At 43.1% G+C, this 25,691-nt stretch overlaps 1 protein-coding gene across 2 annotated transcripts in view; it reads left to right on the forward strand.

Annotated features, from left to right (window-relative positions):
- YIPF7 (Yip1 domain family member 7) overlaps nucleotides 1-15,119 on the forward strand; it is a 102,427-nt gene extending 87,308 nt beyond the window's left edge. For both annotated transcript variants that reach the window (XM_066573132.1, XM_066573131.1), the window contains exon 6: nucleotides 14,933-15,119. In XM_066573132.1, the coding sequence (XP_066429229.1) occupies nucleotides 14,933-15,095 (163 nt within the window). In that variant the 3' untranslated portion in view covers nucleotides 15,096-15,119. The remainder of the gene's footprint in view (nucleotides 1-14,932) is intronic.
- The last annotated feature ends 10,572 nt before the right edge of the window (nucleotides 15,120-25,691 follow it).

Genomic DNA, 25,691 nt, shown 5'->3' on the forward strand with positions numbered 1-25,691 from the left:
CATTGACCATCTATATTGTTATTTTCCCTTTTTCCAATGAGGAAGTGCCTGGGTCTCTCCAGGTTGCAGAGGTGGGGTCACCGTCATGAGGGCGAGTACTCCTCTTTTAGGGCTTAGTCAGACGGGCGTTTTTAGCCGCGATTTGCGCATGCGCATGCGTCCGGCGATTTTTTAAAACCATTGCTTTGCAATGGTATCGGACACATGAGCGCTTTTTATGCGCTCGTCCGATAAATTATAGAACAAAAAAATCGCAGATCGCACCTATCTGCGATCTGCGATTCCTGTTCTCTTCTGTATATGCGCTCAATGGGGCCGGCGGCAGCAGCGCCGACCCCATTGAGAACATATAGAAGACAAATCATTCTTCTCTGCCACAGCTGTAACAGCTGTGGCAGAGAAGAACGATGTTTGCCCATTGAATTCAATGGAGCGGCAATACAGCCGCTCCATTGAAAGCAATGGGCTGCCGGCGTGCGCGGGGTGAATTGTCGGGAAGGGGTTAAATATATAAGCCCTTCCCTGCAATTCATCCTAAAATGTGTTAAAATAAAAAAAAACTGTATACTCACCTTTCCGCTGCAGCCAGAGTCCAGCCGCGGCCGCTGTCAGTTCTCCTGAACTGCTTCTCGGCACTATTCAGCCGGCGGGGCTTTAAAATCCCCGCCTGCTGAATGATCTGCCTCTGATTGGTCACAGCCCTGACCAATCAGAGGCTGAAAACACTCACACACCCATTCATGAATTCATGAATGGGTGAGTGACTGCTGCCTTAGGGGCAGGTCTGACTCACATCCATTCATGAATTCATGAATGGGTGTGAGTGAGGCATGCCTCTGATTGGCTCAGCGCTGAGCCAATCAGGGGGCAGGTCTGACTCACACCCCCTTCACACCCACTGCAGGACGGCCGCGCGGAGCTTCGGCTGCCGACAGAAGGTGAGTATACAATTGTTTTTTATTTTAACACATTTTAGGATGAATTGCAGGTAAGGGCTTATATATTTAAGCCCTTACCGACAATTCATCCCGGGCTCGCCCGCAGCGCATTGCTTTCAATGGAGACGGCTGTATTGCCGTCTCCATTGAATGCAATGCGCTGGACAGCTCCAGCCCGTTTCTAATGAAACGCGGCTAGGAGCAGATTTTCGGGCGATTTGCGGGCGACTTGCGCGCACCGGTCACGCGATTTGCGGATGCGCATCCGTCATGCGATCCGCAAATCGCGCGAAAAAACGCCCGTCTGACTAAGGCCTTAGGTAGGGTCTCTTTGCATTAGTAGGTAAGGGTCAGACTTCTCATTCCCCCATTTTGCATTTTCAGTATTTATATTTTGTGCTCTCCATCTTGATATATTGTGTGTCTATCCATCATTTCAGGACAATAAGATGCCTTCCATGCAGTTATAGTGCACATATGGGTGCCTCCGCACAGTTAAATTTGCACCTAGGCTGCTCTGTAAGTGACCTGCATGTCAGGTCGCTGGCAAGTATTTAAACTCACTCAGATATCTTTACTGTCACTCTGCTGCTGTGTGAGCATACAGACTCCTCCTCGATCCCCTCTGATCTTAGTGTAAGATGAGCTCGGAGAGGAGTTGAGATGCTCACACAGCAGCAGAGGCATGAGTGACTGTGAAGATGTCTATGTAAGCGAACAAGTTGGCGTTGAGATCTGGGCACCAGATCAAGGGGCATAGACTGTGAAAGTGATGGGGGTCACCGGATCCCCCTGGCTTAGAGGCCCTGTCGCAATTGCAACCCTCATAACTACGCCACTGATTACGATAATACCATGCATATTGATAGCACCATCATAATCCTTCCTCCTGAGTTCCACTATGGTACAGGTGCTCTACCGTCTTCGTGTAACAGGTGCACAATATGATCCGAGTGATGGAGAGGCTTTACATCTGTTCAGTTGAACTGACAATGCTATACTAGATATATAATAATAATATGGTAATAACATACAACAGTATTATTTAGATACATTGCAAACAGTTTTTTAATGTTCAATTAAAGCTATAACTCGGTTCATACCCTATGAATAGAGTCTCCTTAAAGTTGTGCACAAGATATAGAATTATCACAGTAGTTTATATCAATAGTTTGCCTTGGCTAGGGGTAAATAGCTCCACACATGCTGGTTGAAAATAAGAGTCTTCTCTAAAGTAAACTAGCTTTTCAGGAGCTTCAATTAACCAAATGACTAAATCCGTTATCTAAAATCTGCAGTCACTATTCACTGACCAAATTATTAGCACAGTAGGGGTCTGGGTAATGGTACTCATGATTACACACCACCAAAACTTGAATATCCTCATACTGGCTGGCGGTCTATCTGTTCATGCTGCTGTCCTGGATTTCCTTTTTGTGTCCACGGCCTACTCAATTAGGAATGTTTGTACCCTTTCCTGATTGGTTACGAATTGATTATGCGCATAAGAAGATTTCACACTGACACAGGTTCAGCATGTATAAACTTCCCAATTCTGCTTTATTGTTGGGTGCGCAGCTTCTTTTAAAGAGTTTAACATATCTGCCCATCTGGGCAGGTCAAAGATTACATAGATACAACGTATTGTTTAATTATTGGATAAGCATCTTGAAATTCTTCCATCCTCCAGTCATCTGTTATTGGCCATCATGTGGTAGCAGGACGAGATGAGTGGGTTGTCTTGGACCCACGTGTGGTTCCTCCGATATGATTGGATATTACAGCTTGAACTATTAATTGCATAAATTTCCTGTGTTATTTGCATAAGTTTCCAGTAAAACTGCTTGGGTTATTATTGCGGTAGCTGCTTCAGACTGCAGTTATTTATTTCGGATTTTACTTCTTCTAGAGTTACTAACTGCTAGCTTTGTTTACAGAGTTTAGTAAGTGGAAAGTTTCATGATATGAGGAAGTAGATATATTGGATACATGAAAGAATATATATATACATTCGTAGGAAAACAGACAACAATGGAAAAGTACTGTCATTTGGTATACAGAATGCTAAACATATAAAAACAGGTCCACTGTCCAAAATATAGATATATTGGATTTCCACTACACTGGTGATCTCTTACCCAGTGAAGGCTCAGCACTTGTGGTTGTTAATTACAACTGATGATTTCTTGAACGATCAGCAGACCTACTTCTGCTCTCTCTCTGGTACAGGAAAACCCATCTCACCAGCAGCACTGTTGCAGCTCACTCCTCACAAGGCTCTCTGCAAAAATACGTTTCACCCTCACTACAGAATTTCACACATTCAGCTGCAGGTTTACTCTGCTGCAGGTCTTACTAGCAGAGTCTTCTTCTCTGTACTTTCTGAAACTGTGGAGTCACCCCAGAGCCTATGCTTTATACCTAGTCCATCAGACAATCAGCAGTCAGGTCAGGTCCTGTTATTCCAAAGCAGAGAAGTTAGAATGCAAAAATACTATCATGTGACCTCTCTCTGAAGCTCCTAGCAGGACCATAAGTGAAGTACAGCACTAATATTTATAGAGCTATTCATGGTCATTTAACCCCTTACATTTAAACCAATTCAGATTTAAGAATAGAGCCAAAGAGGGATGTTAATGAGGCTACCCTCCTCTTCACTAGGGTATTTGTTGAACCAGAAATGAGTACTATAAGGATCACAAGATCTGACAAAATGTATCTATCTATGTGTATTATATTGACACGAGACAGATAAATGTAGGATATGCAAATGTTAGGCTGCTTCCATACCTGCGTTATGGCTCAGTTCAGGGTTTCCACCTCTTTTCTCCATTTTTGAAGGAGAGAAACTGAAATAAAAATTGGAAAAACTGAAGTTTTTTTCTCCCATTGATTTCAATGGGGTTTCAAAACAACAGAAAGCAAACGGAAAGGCTTCTATTCCATCAGGATTCTGGGTTTATTTGGATGGAAAAATAGTTCAGTATGCAGCGTTTTTTCTCCAGAAACAAAAAACCTGGGAGTCTGATGAAATGGAAGCAAACAGAAGCCTTTCTGGTTTTTTGAAACCCTATTGAAATCAATGGGAGAAAAAGCGGATCAGCTTCTTTCTGTTTTTTATCAGTTTCTCTCCTCGAAAAATGGAGCAAGAAGATGGAAACCCTGAACTGTCCCTAATGCATGTGTGAAAGTGCCTTATTTTCAGAATTAGGGAGTATTCATGCGGCCGTATACGCAACTACACTTGCCGCTACAGAACATAGTTGCACAGGAATGGGTTTTTTTCTTTTTCTCCAGCCATTCAAACATCACGTCAAAGTGGGGAAGTTTGAAAAAAAAACACAGAAAGATAGCTCCTGCCCTATTTTTTCTTCACGTACTATTTAATGCGCGAGAATCCTGATGGTGAAAATGCAACCATTGCAATCAATGGTTTAGTTTTGTCCCATTATGCGTCTGTGATTATCACGGCTGCATAACAGGGCTAAAACACGCTCATGTGTTAAAGCCCTTAGCTGAATAAATAAATGATCCCAGTTCACCATAAATCCTCAGTAACTATAATGTGGCGTAGAGATGCTACAACGTACAGAACTGCTGTGGTACTGTGAGTACTATCACATTATACACTACATCATTATGCTCAGCAATGTCATAGCAATCAGTTTTCCTAATTGATTTTCCTAAATAAAACCTTGACAGGTTTGTATGAATAATTAATCGAGAAACCACAGGAGATTTACTGATATAACGGTGAGCTGCAATGCACTCTATTACTATCGTCGTTATAGTAGTTAAGATTAATAGCAATGATTATTATCCAAAATCCAATTGAATGTTCTCTATTATAGATTTATAAGTCTCCATTGAAAGTGACAGCTGACTGCCCTCTATAAACAAAGGCGCTACAGAGGTGGTAAAGTGTAACTTGACTCTTAAGGCTCCCGCTCCACGAGCGTTGCGGTATCCCACGGTGGATCTCTGCCGCGGGAGCCGCTGCCCGGGAGCAGGAGCCGGCAGACAAATCTACGCTGGTCAGCCTATCTGACAGAATTGCCGTCCATGAGCGGAGAATTGCCATAATTGCCATAATTCTCTGCTCGTGGACATGGGGCCGGCACTTTCCATAGCAACGCTATGGAAAGCTTCAGACGGCGTGATTTGCTGGCGATTTACCGCCGTCGAAATCACGTCTGTGGACAAGGGGCCTTACACATAACTTTCTGTGCCACACTTTATTTTTCTGTTCAATAACTTTTCAATTCATTTTGTTGTGCTTGGATTAATAGCAATAGCTTTTCAATGGCTTGAGATAAGATAGCTTGGGGAAGAAAGTTATCACTGTCAAGTTCAACTTTGCTGCAGCCATAGCATTATTCTTTGCTTCACGCAGCCATAAAATTAAAGAGTTGTTCTAAGTTATAAAGTTATTCCCTTTCCATAAAATAGGGGATAACTTTATGATGGGTGGGGTCTGACCGCTGGGACACCCATCGATCCTGAGAAGGGGAGAGTCACACATGTATGCTGCTGCTCCATTCACTTAATAACAATGGTCTGACCCCCTCGATTATAAAGTTATCCCCTATCTCACATGATTTTCTCGGCCGTTTGAAAGCCGCCTAAGGTATAATACTCAATGTATGGAATAATCCTTGAGACAAGATAGAGGGCAGAGCCATGCATCACAGGCAGCCACGAGCCCCCCAGCATGCCAGGCCTCATAGCAACTGTGTGGTCTGCCTACATTGTAGGCATGCAACTGGATTTGGGTCTGCTTAGACTCAGCAGCTCTGCCATGCCAGGGGGGACACAACAATCATGTGATCGTCTCTTCGAATATCGAAAATGTCACTTCCACATTCTCTATCATCTACCTAGAGCTCATTGAGTGTTATGTAGCCACAAAAGAGAAGGCAGAAGCAGTTAAAATTTGCTTCTGTCTTCTTCTCCAGCTAAATTGCAGGAGCAGGAGCTTTGATTCTATGCAGTATTTTTACTATGGGGTGCGATTGAAGCCCAGGACCAAGCGTTGCTTATATATGGTGATTGGACATTATCAGGTTAATATTATCCTTACAGGTCCACACAGAAAGTCTACAGGGAACTGTCTTAATATCCCCTGTCCAAATGGGCATGATGGGCTTTGGAGTGGCTACCGATCTTGCATCCATGAGCCTTTAATGTTTTACATGAATAGCTAATACCGAATACAACCACCAAGTGTGTGTGACCTCTTATACAGTGTAACAACCAAAATGTGGTCTCACAATTAGCGCAACCACCAAAAAATGCCTCCCAAAACAGAACAAGTGTTAGAAAATGCCCTCATTATTAGTGCCAGGCTATTGGCCCCTGTTGCTCCACTTTAACGTACAACCCAAATTCTAAAAAAAATTTAGGTCAAGGCCATATCTACTATTGTGTAGCATCCCCTCTTCTTTTTACAACAGTCTGTAAAAATCTGGGAAGGGAGGAGACCAATTGCTGGAGTTTTGGGAGAAGAATATTGTTCCATTCTTGTCTGATGTAGGGTTCTAGCTGCTCAACAGTCCTGGGTGTTCTGTGCCGGATTTTTCGCTTCATAACACACCAAATGTTTTATATTGGTAAAAGGTCTGGACTGCAGACAGACAAGTTCAATGCTGGGACTCTTCTTCTACAAAGCCATGCTGTTGTGATGGATGCAGTATGTGGTTTAGCATTGTCTTGCTGAAATATGCAAGGTTTTCCCTGAAAGAAACGTCTTGATAGGAGCATATGTTGGTTTAAAACCTCCATATACTGCTCAGCATTGTGTAAGTTGCCCATGCCATAGGCACTAATGCAACCCCATACCATCAGAGATGCAGGCTTTTGAACTGTGCACTGATAACAAGCTGGATGGTCCCACTCCTCTTGAGTTCGCAGGACACAGTGTCAATGCTCTCCAAAAAGAATTTCAGATTTTGATTCATCTGACCACAGAACAGTTTTCCATTTTGCCTCAATCAATTTGAAATGAGATTTGGCCCAGAGAAGACGGCAACATTTCTGGATTGTGTTGATATATGGCTTCTTCTTTGCATGGTACAGCTTTAACATGCATGTGTGGATTGCACGGCAAACTGTGTTCACAGACAATGATTTTTGGAAGTCTTCCTTAGCCCATGCAGTGATTTGTATTGCAGAATCATGGCTGTTCTTAATGCAGTGTCACCTGAGATCTCGTCGATCTCGAACATCCAATATTGACCTTCAGCCTTGTTCCTTGTGCACATGAAGTTCTCTGAATATTTAGATGATATTATGTACTGTAGATGGTGGGATATACAAAGTCTTAGCAGTTGTACATTGAGGAACATTTTTCTGAAATTGTTCCTCATTTTCTAGATGCAGTTTTTCCCAGATTGGAGAACCTCTTACCATCTTGGCTTCTGAGAGACTCTGCCTCTCTAACATGCTCTTTTTTATATACAATCATGTAACTTAGTAGAAAATTGACCCTCCAGCTATTTTTCATCGGTACCATCAGTTACTTTTCCATCCTTTTGTTAACCCTGTCCCAACTTTTTTGAGATGTGTTGTTGCCATCAATTTCCAAATAAGTAATTTTTTAAAATGAAATGGAAAAATGTCTCACTGTGACCATCTGATACGTGTTCTATGTTCTATTGTGAATAAAATATGGTTAGATGAGAATTGCAAATCATTGCATCCCTTTTTTTACAATTTACCCAACTTTTTGGAATTGGGGTTGTAGTTTGTCCTCACTCCATCATCGATGAGAAAGTGACATGTGACTGCCCACTTTTTGCTCATAGTCTTTATGGTAGAATAGGTACACATTCCAAGATTTGTTATTGGGCCAGCCCCATGGTTTGCCGTTATGCCCCTCATCAAACTTTTCTTGCCGTTGTGGTACAACTTTGTGTTTGAACTTGGCTTTCCAACTTTGGTACAAAAGAGCAACATGGGTAAAGTTATGAACTAGCCTAACAACCAGGCTGAAAACGCGTTTTATTCTTCAGTAATACTTTTCAGCACTGAGCTTATGTGCAACCATTTCAATTAGAGGATAAAGATCTACTTTCACATCATAGATTGAGTTCACATGATGCCTGATAGATTTTTAAATAAAGGAAATGGAGCAAAAGAGATTGTTTAATGAGATTTCATGTTGGAGGATTGCAGTTATAGATCCATACTTTCTGATAGAGGGATTAACTTGCATCTTAGAGCAAAGAAATGTCATTTACACCAGGGCAAAACAGATTATGGAGGTATTACGCTGTGTGATTCTGGTATCACCAAGATATTCACTTGCCACATGTTTGTTCCTTGTTATTGACACCGATTTAACTCTTCAATAAAGCTAACAAATTCAGGAAATTAGCAGCAAAGATAGTCATTAAAACATTTTACTATATTATACATGACTGTTGTATCTAGAATATCAAGTATTTAAAGAAGCATTACCATCTTTTAATTTTTTAGTAGAATATGCCATAATATTATACGGTTTTTCCCAGGGAACACTGCATGAATTATCTAAAATGCCCTATGTCAACTTGATGCTCTCCTCAAGCAGAAAATTTCTCCCCACAGACCCCTAAAGTTATGATAGATGGTTTGATTTCTGAGATCCCCACCGATACTGAAAATGAGAGGACTCTGCCAGTTCACTTGAACAGTCGCACATTTTACCACACTTTGTGAAGGAAATAAAGCCAGATTGCCCTTAAGAGTGCTAACCGTTATGTGAGTTCCCGCTTGAGTCCGCAAAAAGTGTTGGATGCCCAGGAAATAGAGGAGTCATGACTTACCAGCCACGAATAAGGATTAGGACTGCAATGATGTCACAACATCAGCCACGATGCACGTGATCCTCACATTAGCGCATGCTCGCTATCATTTTAGTGCTCGACACCAACAGGGACACTTCTTTGCTGGACTGTGGAATGCTTGGTTTGCTGGAAGGTATATATCCCATCCAATCAACTTCAGTTTTTGTATATTTATTCTGGCTCCTCCTCACAGAGGACATCAATTATAGTCTCAGCCTGAAGGCATTTGTGGTCGTGTTGGTGGCTTCTGGTTCTGACCTGCATCCCCGTTAAGATAAGTTCACTGGTTGTTCACTTCTTTACCTGGAGCTTTTTGAACATCTCTTTTCCTAAACTTTGTGGGTTTTTATTCTTTGAGTGTCATCTACTTTTGCCACTCTTCCATGTTACTCTCTAGGGAAAGTCAAGAATACTCCAGGTCTCTGACATGTGTTACCATCATCAAGGTGAGCAGCACTCCACTGGTAGTAGGGTCTTCCCTCTTCCTAGGCGTTAGGGTACGTTTCCCCATCCTCCCCACTCTGCGTTTCCTTTTGATATTTTTGTGTTATCCATGTTGATACTTTGCGTGGATATATTCGTCTTTTTAGGACGTGACCATTACATCTGGGTCAGATGTAATGAGAGGCTGCTGAGGAAGTGAATGACTGTAGAGACTTAATGGGAGAGTTGGACTCTTTCTGTACATGGAGTATGGCTTTGCTTTTAATTCCCAGTCATTGTTACTAGGCTTGTAGAAGAGTCTAACTTTGGCTTGAAGGAATGCTGCCTTCCAATAGGTGGCACTGTGAAGATATTATTCCATTTCCCTTATTAGCATATTACCCGGAGGAACATGAATGGCCTTTTGAGTCCCCTCACTCACTGTCTAGGTGCTCTCCCTAAGGAGAAAAGAATGAGTTTACTGGGAGGGAGGTAACTAGGGTGTCCAACGGGTTCCCTTTGACAATCTGAACCACCGGTTGGAAGTGCTGAAAGAAAGCATGGTTGCATGAATGCTTTGGTAATATGCAATGTGCCAGCATGTGATCAGCGGCAGACTACATACTTGCTGATAATGTTATTCAACCAATTCAATTTGGACAATCGTCTTTAACTTCAGATCAGAGAATTTATGACTAGTGGCTGATGCTGGCTAACTGCACATGCGAAGGCACTTTTGGGACTCTTTCACTGCTCCTTTCTCTCTCTCCTGCCACTGGCTTTAGAGAATGCCAGGCAGATATAACTCTCCATAGTGGCAACTTCGGAGGTTCCCTTTTCCTCTGTAATATTTCTACTGCGTCACTCTTGCACTACTTACACTCCTATGCAGAGCTTTATACTCTTCAGGGCCGCACTCTTTGGCCTGGAACTCCCTACCCCTTGCATCATCATGCCACCACAGCCAACATGGCACTTTCAATTTTAAAGAAGGCATATTAAAGGTATAACATTCAGAATTTTTACAATTTTTGGTTTAATAAAAAAAAATCCCAAATTTACAAATTGAGCAAACCAACTGGAGTAACACCGAGCCACAACTATGTCAGTAAGCCCAGTCCATTGTTTCCACCAGATAGCAAATTCCAATATGCAACTGTTTCAGTTCATCCTTAGTAAAAGAACTGTTTCAACAAAATGTGTCATTTCTTGTTGACCTTACAGAACCCCAGTCATGACCTGTTGACTTTGTTAAAGCTATACCACCTCCATGTGGTTCTCACCGGCTTGATATAGCTGGCCCAGAATCCCACTAGCCCCTCGAATGAACTTTTCCTAGCCCTTCTACATTTGTACATTGTGATAACAGGTTTTGACACAAGATGCACCGAGCACATAACGGATTCTATTCACATTTCCACTCTTTTCTGATATTGTAATTGAAGAGAATATATAGAAAATGAAATATGACTTTCTACATAACCGCATCATTTTGATCCCTACCAGGGCATAGTATACTTCTTCACATAAAGCGAAAGCAGGAAGAAATATGGACTTGACAGTTTTGTCGTAACTGGTGCTGCCACACTATATCAACCAATAAATTTATGTGCCTCGCTATTTTTACAGGATTATGGTCATGTGGAAAGAAGAGTTATGATGAGGAACATAAAATGTACAATTCCTATTTGGTAACTTTAGCTTAGAAGTCATTAAACTATGAACGCCTTCCATATGGCATTAGCATAGATGTCTCCATAGCAGTAAATGTTAGACACTCACTATAAATAATATTGTTTAAAGACATAATTTATCTTGATTTTTAACTAATGAAAATATCTTGCAGCAGATTTCAAAGGTCGTAAAGGAACTAAATGAATGGGATGTCAGGAAAGGGCATGAATTCCATAGCAATTCATTGTATTTAGATGGGAATTAATAGTTTTAACATAATACTAAAAAAGGGTTATCTGTAGAGATGAGCGAGCGTACTCGCTAAGGCAAACTACTCGAGCGAGTAGTGCCTTATGCGAGTACCTACCCGCTCGTCTCTAAAGATTCGGGTGCCAGCGGGGGGGCGGGCAGCGACCGGGGAGTGATCTCTCTCTCTCTCTCACACTCTCTCCCCCCCTCCCCGCTCCTCCCTGCTCACTCCCGCAACTCACCTCTCACCCGCGCTGGCACCCGAATCTTTAGAGACGAGCGGGCAGGTACTCGCATAACGCACTACTCGCTCGAGTTGTTTGCCTTAGTGAGTACGCTCGCTCATCTCTAGTTATCTGGTTTAAAAATAGGGCTAAAAAGCTCTAGGACACCTCTAAATAAATTGGTCACCATAAAGTAGTAAGATACTAGTTCTACAAAAAAATAGGGATTACATTGCATGTACCTCCGGCGGACAGAAGTGCTATCGTCACTGGTTGGGGACACCGTTTTTGGTTTTGTTATTTATCTGGACTTAGATGACCATGAGGCTTTCCTCCAGTCATGACTTGTCTCTGTGCACACTCTCCTACTACCTCTAATGTATCTCTTTGTAACCCCTCATAGTCCCTTCTATGGCCATCCATAATAGTAGCATCCCCTGTGTGACCCCCCCCCACCACCACACTAGTGTCCTCTGTGTGGCCCCACAAAGCACTGGTATCCCCTCTTTATGGCTACACAAAGCACTGTTGCCCCCTCTTTGTGGCCCCACAAGGTAATGGAATTCCCTCTGTGTCTCCTCAATCTCCTTAACATCCTGCAACTTAAGTTTCACTCATGCTATAGCTGCTCAAAACACTGCTTTCTCAGTCCATGCAGGCTGCTCCCCCCTCCCTCTCAACAGCACTACACTGAGATCAGAAAGGAGGGGAGGAGCATCCTGCATGGACTGAGAGAGTGGCATCCCAAGCAGCTAGAGTGTAAGAGAAACTTGTGCTGCTAGCCATTCAGAGAAAGGGGGAGGTGAGTCACTAATGGGGCAGGGAGCAGAGCCATTCGGCCCCAAGCTCACCTGCCCAATGGGCCCACTGCTCTACATTGGCGGCATGCCACTGAGCTCACCGGATTCCAGTGCATTGGTCTAAACACTCTCCAGGTGTTGAAAACATAGATAAATCTTGAAAAATGACCAGCACTCAAGTATTGCAAACACAAATCTTCTTTATTGCAATTTTCTGAAATACCGGCGCAGCATAAAAACTGTATTGGTTTATAGGAAAAGCTCAGTTTACACATTGCCGCCTGACATGGTCCTTATTTATAAGTAAGGCGCATGTTGGCCAGAAATGCATAAGCTGAGCATATTGCTCAAAAATGTATAAGCTAAGATTTTCTTACTCATGAGTAAGGACTGTGACGGTCAGAAACCTATAAGCTGAGCTTTTCTTTGTTTCTCTGCTGTTCAAGTATTTCAAAAGATTTACAATAAAGGAAATTCATTTTTGCTACTTATAGGAAAACCTGGCAGTAAGTATTCTGTTAGGGCTGCTGGACACTTGCGTTTTTCTTGTGCGCTTTTTTTCACACGATATCGCTGCATTTTTTTAACTCGATTGTCAATGGGACTTTCTAAAATTAAAAACGCATCGCAAGTTGGTGCTTTGCAATTTTTGTGCGATGCATTTTTCACATTAGAAAGTCCCATTGACAATCACGTGAAAAAAAACGCAGCGATATCGCATTAAAAAAGCGCACAAGAAAAACTCAAGTGTGCAGGAACCCTTACCCTACAGCGCCTGCATAGGGCAAATGAGGCATTACAGAGTCCCCTTTTAAATCAATGGGTTGTCTGAGTAATGCACTACAGTTCTGGTCCTCCTAAGAGAGAGAGGGAGAGATGTTCTTGTAACTAATCTTCATTCTGGCCAAGACATGAGGATCTTGAAGAGAGTACCCCACTATTTTTAGGCCAGGCTCAAATGGGTTGAATTTGTATTGCAGATCCCGCAATCACCGTCCACGCCATCCACGCGGACAGTCCATGTTAAAACACAGGCATTGAAATGCATTCATTTTCACTTTTTCATTCACATTTGTGGATACGAATATCATATTCTGTGAGCTGAAGAAAAATCGCAGCATGCTTTATTTTGCAGCTGAATCCGCGCAAACGGCCTCCATTGATCTCAATTAACATTGCGTATGGGCTGCGGGTACCAGCGTCATTGAAATACAAGTAAACAAAAAAAAACTATAGTGTGCATGACCAGCCTCCGTGGTCATTCACAGTACAGTTTAGTGAGGTGCACAAAGTCACCGGCAGGGCTCATAGCCGAAATCTGCTGTGGGCCTCCCGCATGCAGAATCCGACCCGCTCGTGTGAGCTCGGCCTTACTCAGAATTCCCTAAAATGGAGTTTCTAAACTAGAGAACCTGAACTGCAGTTTTCACTGGTGCCTATTTGGAATAAATATGATTCACTTTTTTTTAGAAAAGGGTTGAGCAAAAGGAAGCAATTGTTTTTTTGTCCTTTTTATTGTGTTCACTGCGTGGGATAAATAATGCTTTTGTTTTATAGTTTACAGATGCTGCAATATGAAATATGGGTATTTTTTTGTTTTCCCTTTTTAATAATATACCATTTTTCTTGTTACAATGGCTATTTTTGTATTTTTAAAACCTAGATTTTGTTTTTATATTTCAAAACATTTTTTGTTGCTTAATGATATTTATTAGTCTCGTAAGGGGGCTTGAACATGCAATTCTTTGATCAATTTCATAATAGCCTGCAATACTTACGTAGTGCGATATATTATACTTACCCATCAGTGTACTACTAACAGGCAGCCTATTGGGCCCTGTACATGGAGGATCTGGAGCCCTTCTAAAGGCCCTTTTACATGGCTCAATTATCATGCAAATAATTGCTAGATGGTTTGCACGATAATTGTTAGGTATAAATGCGTGCAACGACCCAACGATCAATGATAAATTGTTAGGTTCTCGCTGAACGAATCTTTCATGCAGACCTAAAAGTCATCATTTGTCTATTGGAAATCCTTTCATATAAACAGGCGTCATAATGATTTGCTGACTGGAAAGGAGCTGCAGAAGGAGTGGCTAGAAGTGTGCTTAGGAATGATCCAATGAACAATCAATACTGCCCGATTAACGTAAAAGCATGCCAAGCAGATGTGACACTACTTCACTACTTGCCGCATGCTCATTCCAATTTATCTTAGTGTTAAAGGGTCCTTAGATACAATGCAACCTCTTGACACCCTGTGATCTACTGTTGTGGGAGGAATGAGGGTCAACCAAAAATCATTTTAAAAAAGCTGAAACTAGAAATAGAAGAGGAGTTTTTTAAGACATAAGCTGCTTTCACATTTGCGGTTGGGATGCTCCATTTTCCTGCCCTGTTGGGGAAGCAGGAAAGGGGAATCCCCGCAGCAGGACGACACCATCTCTGGACAGAACAGAACAGAGCCGGATGGACTCGTTGACTATAAGCTGTCCGCCTTTTGGGTGGAAGAAAAAGCTCTGCGTGCAGCATTTATTCTTCCAGTATTTTAAGCCTGATCTGTGCTGGAACCTCCAGCTGGAGAATCCAACACAGATGTGAAACCGGCCATAATGTATCTATTTGCAAAACTTTTTTCAGACTTCTCTAACAAGTTTTCAAGACATCAGACAAAATTGTGGTTGATCTCACCTTCAGCTGGAGGAGATGAGCATGAGATGTGGCTTTTCACAAGGGTGCTGTAATATTTATATACTTTTATCCTATCTTGTATTGATTTATATCTTTATCTTTAGGGGCATCGTTGGTTCAATCTTAGCTGCTGCTGTAATTGGATGGTGTAGTTTTTCAGCTTCAAAAATATTCATCACTACATTGGCGATGGAAGGACAGCAGCTCCTCGTGGCGTATCCTTGCGCTCTGCTCTACGGACTTTTTGCATTGTTAACTGTGTTTTGAAATAAATATCCAACATTGAATCAATATCTGCTCACCTTTATATACAGTGTAACATTTCCTCCCAAGCTACACAGTGACGTTATGCTAAATGATGTTTCGGTTCAACCTGAGGATGTTATAGGCTTGAAGTGTGCCCTGATCTGTTTTATGGAGGAATACTTTAGATTTAAGGGCTCGTGTTCACGGGTGTATCGGTACAACCAGTTTACCAATGTTTGTGATGCCGTCATTTACCGCATATGGGCAGTGAGTGTACTGCGCATGACCACGTATCTCATGCTCGCAGTCATGCGCAGTGTAATTCTGTCTTTTTTTTAATGCTCCGCTCTATTTCATATGGGGTTGCGTGTGAATCGCCGCACATACGCAATGTATACGCTGCCTATACAAAAGTATAGGGCTCACCCTGCGCGGTACACCGAGAAACAGAGCATGCTGCGATCTATTTCTCACGTGTACCTACACGCAATCTCCACACATTCATCCTCACTCCATTCATTGCGTATCATTGCATGTGTAATACGCGGTAAACAAACACCCATGGACATGAGGCCTGAGGGCTCATTCACATGGCCATAGGCGCAACTACGCTTGACAGCTTCACACGGGCTCCTACACATGGGGGTATTTATCATCAGTATATTGTGAGCCAAAATCAAAAGTGGGTCCAAAATACGGAAGAAATGCAAATTTTTTCATTATATTCTCTCTCTGTACGTTCCACATCTGGTTTTGGTACACAAAAAACTGATGAAAAATACGACGGTGTGAAGGAATCAATACTGTGCATTTACGTACCCAAAGTCTGCAAAGAAGTCAATGGGGATGTGTAAATGTGCGCAGAATATGCTAGGAGTTGCGTGTCACATCGTTGGCAGCTCATTATTGTCAAGGTTCTCCATGTCCATGGTTCTTATCACTACAACCAACGGACTAAGATCATACCCTGTAATACATCTCCAGATCATACCGAAACCTCTGCCGTATTTATCTGTTGGCACAACACACTCAGGCTAAAGGTTTCCCTCCACACCCAGGTAGGTCCATCTGATCTGATGATGGAGTAGTGTGAGTTGCCACTCTATAGAACATTCTTACATTGCTCAATTGTCCAATGACAAAGCTCCTTACACCATTGTAGGTGGGCAAGGCATCTTTTTCTAGAAAACTTGACAGAGGTTTGCAGGATGAATGGAGAGAAATACCAGCTGAAGTGTATCAAATGTTAGTAGAAAGTATTCCCCGGAATCATTAGGGCCCCACTAAGTATTATCATATGGAAATAAATACTACTTTTGATTCTCGATTCACATGTCCATTACTTTTGGTAGCATAGTGTATTAAGAAATTTGATCACCTATTAATGTAAAGTGTATCAATGCTTTATATCAACTCTATAAAAAGATACAAGAGAGAAGTATATAAACATACCCTTTAAAGAGGTTGGACCACCATAGTAACTTATTACCTGTTAACAATAAGGATGCCTGATTTGTGGACTTCTGACCACTGAGACCTCCACTGTTCATGAAAATGGGTGTCCAAAGTTTCCCTGCTGCTTCATTCATCTCTGTGGGACTGTATAAAATAACTGCACATATCTTGCTTTTGGCAGTCGCAGAGATGAATGGAGGAGTAACATGCATGCTCTGCTGATGCTCCGTCTTTAGGGCTCCTGCACACTGGTGGGAGCGATATCCAGCTGTGATTCACGTCCCAATATTAGCAGGACAGACAATTAAGAATGGTGCAGCGGTGCAGAGTCTCATGGAGGCCCTACTTCTACCTGACAAAGTGGAGAGCTTACACCAATTCCTACACTGGAGAAGCAAGAGGCAATGCCATCTTAGAAAGCACAGCAAAGGCAGCGGCCCTCAAGCTGTGGAAGAAAAGAAGAAAAGAAAATACTGACAGCATAAGTCAGAGACAAAAACTTTGGACATTGACAAAACTTTGGACATTGATATGCTAAGGACATTACAGTTACAAGCCAGCAAGGAAGAAAAGGAAAAAAGGAATAAAAATGGGAGCAACAGAACAGGACGGCGTATGGCGAACAGTCAAAAGAACTTGCCTACCACGGTCCCTGTGTCCCATGATGGCCAAGCTGATGCACAGAAAGATGCACCTATCAAAAACAGCAATGACATCAACGCTTGAATGAGGATGGGTAGCTCCTGGGTTTTCTGCAGCTGCTGCATCATTTGTCCAATCTTGCATGATCTGTGCCATAAGCAACAGGGCAGAAGTAAATTGGCCACATAACACTTGCCTAGGCCACTCTACCCATTTCAGAGTTTGCAAATTGACTACATTTAGCTCCCACTTGTTGGGAAGTATGAATATGTGCTTGTTGCTGTGGATGTCTTTTCAGGTTGGAGGTCTACCCTGTTACCAAGTGTAGCACAGCGGGGGTTAAAGAGCACTCCAAACCATCACTTTTCTTCTTGTTTGGTTTATTTATACAGTCTTTAACAGAAACATAAATAACTGGGTCTCCAGATAAATGGTAAATGATAGCAACAACAAAAAGTCTCTGTTTAGGTTTCACCCTCCTCAGTCCGGAGGTGACACAGGTAACTCCTCAGCTGAGGAGACCATACAAGTCCATAGAGGTGTACATACCTGTGGATGTCCAGAGTGCAGCTGGTCCTTATGCCTTCAATCTCTTAGGCTCTAGTCCAAGGGCAGGCGTATCCCCTCCAGGGGTCCTGCTGCCACCAGGTAGCACCTCGTCCACAGCGCCTCTCTCTCTGCTCACTCTTTCAAGTCACAGAGTAACTGCAGCCTGTATCTCACAGGCGCCCACACCTCTCTCTACCTTCCACCTGTCTCCTTAAATGGCAGGCTGGACAGGTGGTAAGATCTGGCCTGGAGTGAAAGAGGACTGGACTACCTCACAGAGGCTTATAACCTCTGTGACACATACCTTCCACTCCAGACCATTCCTCTCACCCTGTTACACAAGGTAAACGAGTTGGTAACCGCAAAGAAGCTCATGAACGAGGTAATCCGCAGATACGGGGTACCGGAAGTAATAGAGTCAAACAAAGATACACACTTCACAGGTGAAATAATGCAACACATCATGTCTGCTCTGGGTATATCCCAGGCCTTTCACACACCCTACCATCCACGGAGTAGTGGGAAAGTAGAAAGGATGAACGGTACCCTAAATTTAAGATACAAAAGGCAATGGAGGAAACGGCAAACCTTGGACTGAGTGCCTTTCATTAGCTTTTTTTCTCAGTTAGGTACATACATAGCAGCAGAGGAATAAATAAATCAGTTTAGAACACTGTGTATTTAGAACACTGTCATAGGTTTTCCCTAAAATTTTGCTTTACTTTTACTTACAGTGCACCCTGCTCATGCCACTCACTGTGCCAGCATTAAAAACGCCCTCAGTCCAGCTACCTTGCTGCTCTGGAGAAACGGGGGAAAGTGGGAATAATCAACTGATAGTTGTTTTTTTTCTTTCAGATTGATAGACATGACTATGTACTAGCTAATGGCCCAGGAGACAGGGGATTCAGTCATGCGGATCAGTCATTAAATAACCCTGATTTTGCACTCTTTGTGGATGGATCGAGGTATAGTCAAGAAGGCAGGTTCCACACAAGTTATGTTGAGCTTTCCTTACAGGATGTCTTACACTGGGAAGAGCCCACTAACTAATTTTAAACATAAAATATAACTTTTATTCACTCTGTTAAAAATTGAGCTCACTGACAAACATACACAAATATATATATATCAATCTAAATGATCAATTTACGATCAGTAAAGTATCAACACTGTAGTTCCAATATCAATGGATTCTCTTAGTGGACAAACAATATATAGATTATGCACGATCAACTTGTTTTTGTGTGTCGTGCAGAAATTGATTTATTCTCCCACAGTCGATGCGTTTCTTCAGTCACCTCCAACCTGTGACTGATTCATCAGGATGGGAAGACAGTATTTTTCAGAATTGGGTCCACTTTGATGATGGATACTGAAGATGTATTAATCACTTATCAAAAACTCCCTTCTTTCTTGGGGATTTTTATATACAATACGGGAGTTTTCCCCCAAATTTGATGATACTTGTGTTGCAAATGGTCTGAATTATGATATTGATTGGTTTCAGCTCAGTACTTGAAGTATCCACCCCAGATTAATTTAAGTTTTAGTTGTGGTTAACGAATGCCATCCGAGCTAAATCTCAAACCACATTAATGATATCACTCAGGAAACATGTGGTTACGATGATACATGGACTGGTATCCAACTGATATATGTATCTTCACTGTGACTCTGTTAGACTAATGGTCATCAGTGTGATCTTATTACATAAATTATTCTAGTAACTTGCTGGGGTACTTCTGTGTAGCTGTTCCTGATGTTTGTTCATAAACCATCAGTAGCTAACAGATGTTACACAGTTACTTAAAATGTTTTTATAAAGGCGGTCATAAACATAGTTAGGCCTCAATATTATGAGCTCATTGATAAACTGTGTTATCAATAGTGTCTTTAGTACAGCTTTAGGTTGGTCTAAGTCAAAAGAGCTAGATACTTTGGCTCGATTGCAGTGACTGAACACTAAAGCTGACTTAGTTTGCTGCCTGGATCACTAAAGGGAGCTGTAACATAGTACTGGAATTGGATGTGATATCTGATAGCACCCTTCAACCATTCCCCCACACCACAGCATGTGCAACCGCCAGGATCAATGTCCCACAATAAACTGACAGACCTGGTATCCTCTGGTTTGTCAGGGTTTAAGTATACCAAACTCCTCCCCTCTCATTGGGGGCTTGTCTCTGTCTGCACCTATCACGGCGTCCGGCCTTAAAGTGGGCGTTCCCATCTGCTGCGATCATGTGACCGCTAGTGTCACATGACTCAAATCATGTGACCGCGGGTGTCATGTGACCGCGGGTGTCATGTGACCTGTTAACCCACAAGGCACCACCCAGGTCCTTTAGCTATTGCAGAAACTCCAACCTTTTTATTATATGAATAATGTATTAAATAGGCGATCCTATTGTTTTATGATCACACTACCTAGCAAACCATTATGAGCAATAAACATTAGAACAGGGCTATCGTGTCATTTCTATGATTTGTGCAGTTGGTGTTTATTTGGAGTGGCATCTTTTTGTTGTAGCTCAAGCTAACAGCAAATGAGCTGATTTTTCTTGCTGAACAAGATAAGTTTTTCCATAAAAAGACTACACCATTGTCTTGATGAAGGTTTTTTGTTTTTATTTGATCCATTCATCTCAAAATGTTGCTATTATAAAACTGTGTGTTATTACAACCATATTTATTTTACAAATGTATTTTTGAGGTCCTCACATTGTATTCATGGTATCTATTAACGTTTAAATGAAAGGAGCAAACGGCAAACATTCATTCAAGCCATTTGGAGCAACTGAATTCAAGCGATGGATCCATCTTGATTTCTTCTGAAGTAGACAGGATGTAGTCAAAGCCGAACCTCTTCTAATCTAACGTCTACACAGACTCCCACTATGCCTTTGGAATTGCTCATAACTAAGGACCTATCTGGAGAGCGAGGTCATTCTTGAAGATAAAGCAATTAGAAACAGTAAAGGTGTAACAGCACCGATGAAAGCCCTCTTGCTGCCTGAGAGAGTGGCCTAAAAATGCAACAAAAGGCCACTCCATGGATGGCACCTGAGGCAACCGTAAATCACCTGGCTGATCAGGCTGTGAAGACAGCCACACAGAAGCCTAGACTTGATCCTTCAGGGGTTGGGGCGGTATAGGTACCCCCTCAGATGACACCCCTGGTGTATTAGGACCTGTTGATTCAGTTACAAAAGGCGACTAAAGAGGGGCAAAGAGACACCTGGGGATAAATGGATGGTATCCAACAAGCCTTGTCTCCCACAGGCTCCTATCCCGTCATGGCCATGGCTTCGGCCTCCCATGAAAATACACATCTGTCACAAACAGCTGTGGTTACTAGTCACTGGTCTGCACCAGAATTTAGCATCACGGCAGCCAAACACACACAGTACTGCCTGATTCAGTGCACAGAACAATGTGAGTAAGTTTGTATAGGCTCCCATGCAGTGCACCGCTCGTCCTGACTACTCGTTCCAGTGTCTTCAAGTAGACTACTTCCCACTGCCAAGGGTGGGCAGGTATGAAGTCAGCCTGGTCTGCCTACCAGATGTTCTCAGGGTAGACAGTCTGACATACCTGCACACAAAAGCCACCAACAAAAACTGACCTCTGAGGTGGAATACAGGTACAGAGTACCAGAGACAACTGAGAGTGACCGAGGTACTCCCTCCATGGGAGAAGTGATGCAGAAAGTAATGAAAGTGTTGGGGATAGAACTGGCCTTTTATGCTCCGTACCATCCACAAAGCAGTGGTAGAGCAGAAAGTTATATTTGGTACCTTAGAAACCACGATCCAGAAGACCATGGCAGAGCTCAAAAGACCATGGACCGAGTGCCTCCCCTTGGTACTCTTCTCCGAAAGGTACACACCTGACAGAATACGTCTCAACCTATATGAGGTACTTTTTGGGTCAGCCCCAAGGTTAGGATTGTATTTACCAAGATAACTCCAGATGCAGCATGGTAGCTTGACAAACAGTTATTGCTCTCAGAAAACACTTAACTAATGTATATTCTCGAGTGTTTACTTCCCTTCCAGATCAAGTGACTGACACGGGGACCCATGGCCTGCTCCCGGAGATTGGGTCTATGTGAAGAAAATTGTTAGAAAACACCCTTTTGAGCCCAAATACGATGGTCCTTCTCTGTTCTCTCAGCCTCTATACTAACACAACCACCAATAGGACAGGCTGTAAAAGATGGAAGGAAGACTACCCCATTATTACTAAAGTACCACACCCAGGGGAGGTGATTGTGATATACCCGGGAAACTACACCTGCATTGTCAATTATAGCAATGGTAGATTCCTAGGGAATTTCACGGACAGATACTGCACCTCCCGAAATGATGGAACCCCAGCCCAGAGACAAGTCCAGTCCCTAAGAGATGTCCATTGGGTGTGTGGTGACGGGAAGATATGCACCAAACTTGAATAGGGCCTGGACTGGAGAATATGCCCTCGCAAAAGCCTTAATCCCTCTGCACACACTACCTGACAATTCCGCAGAGAACAAATCCCCACACCGAACAAAAAGAGCAATAGAGACACCAGGAGGTAGCTTTAACCCACACGTGAACATAGATGCCATAGGGGTGCCTAGGGGGTACCAGATGAATAAAAAGCCAGGGATCAGGTAAAAACAGGATGGGAGTCGTTATTTATCATTGTCATTGTTAGAAAAAACATAGATTGGTTAAACTATATCTATTATAACCAACAGAGACTTGTAAATTACATCACAGATGCCTTACAGGGAATTGCTGACCAGCTAGGACCCGTGGTAGCAGTGCCCAAATAGGGATCTCTATTATGTGTGTATTAATAATTATCTTTATCGTTGTAGCTTGCTATGTAATCCCCTGTATCCAGAGGACCTGTGAAACTGCTGCTGCCAGGGCTGCTCCGACCATGAACCTGCTGAACGTGTCCTCAGACAATGTGAACAAGCCTCATAAGCCCTTAAAGCCTCTGATCCCTGTCTACAACACACTCCAGCCTTAGGACCAGATCACCCTCTTTGGAACGAGTCAGTGGCTATGGCGGACTCAGGCTAGCTGTGCTTCAGTCGCAAGGGCTGTGAAAAACCCTGTGGTAGACTTGGAGAGCTTGCCTTGGTTTGTTTGAAGGGCCTGCCTCGATCTGGGACGTCGAGGAGGGTCAACTGTTGAGGACTGTGGGGTAGTGTAGGGACAGTTAGTAAAACAGACAGTTTCAAGGGGGTTTGTGGAGAATATATATATTATATCTATGCAAGGTGAAATGTCTATTTCACTATCTGAGCCAGTAGAATGGAATGTGCCGGCACATCCTGTACTGCTAACCATTATCCGAATATGCAGCTTGATAGAAACACACGCTCATAACCTCAGGGCACATTTTTTACCTACACATAACCCTCAGGCGTCATTCGAAGACACATTGCTCATTCCCATCCCTGCCCCCTCCATCGAATTCGGAAAGATGGCGCTGCTTTTGTACCTGAAACCACGTGATGTCACACGTCCATGACGACAGCAACTCACGCAGGACCGGATGTAAAAAGACCATATTTGGACTACCCAATCCCATGCTTTGATTTCCAACCACGTATTGCTTCCTGCTGCCCATAAAGGGCAATTAACTCATCCTGCTATATAAGATGCTATACGCCTACTAATAAACAGAGTCAGGAAGACTTTCTACACCGACAGTCTTGTCTCCATGGGATTTCTTCCATTGTGTGCACAATCTCTGAACATAAATCTGGATGGATGCAAAGATTCCTATTGATTATGCCGTAGACCCCAAAAATAAATCCATGTCAATAAGACCCTGTCTTATTTTTGGGGAAACAGGGTAGCGATCCCCTGCTGCAGCTGTGACAGCTGTAGCAGGGGATTCCTTGGATGTGACATCCAGGGGTTTAATTTTATTCTCAATGAGGCTGGCTCCATTGAAAACATAGGGAGATCCCCTGCTGCGGCTGTGACAGTGGATTTCTTCACCCCGCAGGAAGTCCCCTCATCACTGAAGGTCTGGCGCTGCTGTCACAGTGTTCAGTGATGAGGGGACTCCCTGCGGGGGTGAAGGAATCTCCTACCGAAGCTGTCACAGCAGCGGCAAGAGATCGCAATAATCTCCCTATGTTTTCAATGGGGCTGACACTACTGCTACCGACCCCATTGAGAACAATTTTAAGCCCCTGGATGTGACAGCCTCACATCCCTGGGAGGCTGAAAGCATTCCCTGCCGCAGCTGTCACAGCTGCAGCAGGGGATCACGATCATCACCCATTGATTTTAATGGAGATAGCTCTGCTGCCGCCGGCCCCATTGATAAGAAATGGGCGAGATCGTAAAAAGAAAAAACATGCTGCGATTTTGTTTTCACGCTGCATCGCAAGCATGAAAACATCACAAATGGGAAGTGAGCCATTGGAAGCCATTGGCTTCATAATTTTGCAATTTCTGGCAGAGCCGCAGCACTGGAAAAATAGTGCAATATCATCGCCAGTGTAAAGGCACCCTTAGGCCGCCTGCAGACAGCCAGGTCGGATGCTGCTGCGAGAATTCTCGCAGTGGGACCCAACCCGAGCCCCCGCAGGGACCAGTGCGGCGCTGACCTCTCTCGTGGCTCCGGCTCTTAGATGTGCCGGCTGCCAGCCAGCCGGCGCATGCGCAGAGCAGAGCCGGAAGGGACATTTCTGTGTGGGCCTCTGTGAGACTCGCACAGAAATAGAGCATGCCGCGATTTGTTTTCCGCATGTATTTTCACACGGACGAATCGCGGCCGTCTGCATAGGATTGCGTTTTGCAATGCAGGCGTTCAGGGGCCGAAATTCTGCGGGAAATCCCGCCGCAGAATTTTTGCCCATGTGCAGGAGGTCTTAAGAGGAGACTTGGGAGGATGCGTGTTCTCGTGAATAGATGGATAGGTGATCCTTTGTAATAAAGTCATTAAGTCCATGAAACAGCACATGCAAGCACCTCTAATAATGCCCCTCTGCCATCAGGGTGTGATGAAGATAAACAGAGTGTGGTCTTAGATTGGATTCGACCTGGTAAATTTCATGCTTATCTGATATTTAGCTGTTAATGGTGTAAAAGTTTTAGGCAGGTATGGAATAATTGCTGCAAAGTAAGAATGCTTTCACTAATAGAAGTGTTAAAGGAGTTTTCTGGCACTAGACTATTGAGAACCCATCTATAGTTGATCGTGGGTGTCTGTTGCTCATGATCCTGACCAATCACTTGATTGAAGTGGCCGTGGTGCTCCAGAATGAATGTTGCATTCATTTTTCACATGGCTTAAGAACAAGCAAATGAGACAGAGCTGCAATACCAGGCACAGCCACTATACAATGAACGGTGCTGTGTATGGTATGGACTGCTCATCAGTGGAGATCACAAGCAATGGACCCCCACCGATCAATTATTGATGACCCACCATGGGGATGGGTCATCAATAGTTGAGTGTCAGAAAACCCTTTTAATTTATTTTTGTCAATTAACAAAATGCAAAGTGAATGAACAAAAGAGAAATGTGAATCACATCAATATTTGGTGTGACCACCCTTTGTCTGCAAATAGCATCAGTTCTTGAAGGAACTCAGCAGGGAGGTTGTTGGAGAACATCTTGGAGAACTAACCACAGATCTATGGATGTCGGCTTGCTGGATGATGTGAGATCAGGGCTCTGTGGGGCCGTATCATCACTTCCAGGACTTCTTGTTCTTCTTTACAGTGAAGATGGTTCTTAATGACATTGGCTGGATGTTTGGCGTTGTTGTCCTGCTGCAAGATAAATTTGGAGGCAGTCAGATGCCTTCTATTTTTGAAAAATATTCTTATTTTGCTAGTTTTTTTTCCTACCTGCCTAAAACGTTCCCCAGTACTGTCAACACTGCGTACAGAATGGTTTCTATGAATGGCTGAGATGTTTGGACATTGGGATCAATTGTCACAGTGG

The sequence above is a fragment of the Eleutherodactylus coqui genome, chromosome 7, assembly GCF_035609145.1.
Source record: "Eleutherodactylus coqui strain aEleCoq1 chromosome 7, aEleCoq1.hap1, whole genome shotgun sequence".
In the NCBI taxonomy this organism is placed as follows: domain Eukaryota; kingdom Metazoa; phylum Chordata; class Amphibia; order Anura; family Eleutherodactylidae; genus Eleutherodactylus; species Eleutherodactylus coqui.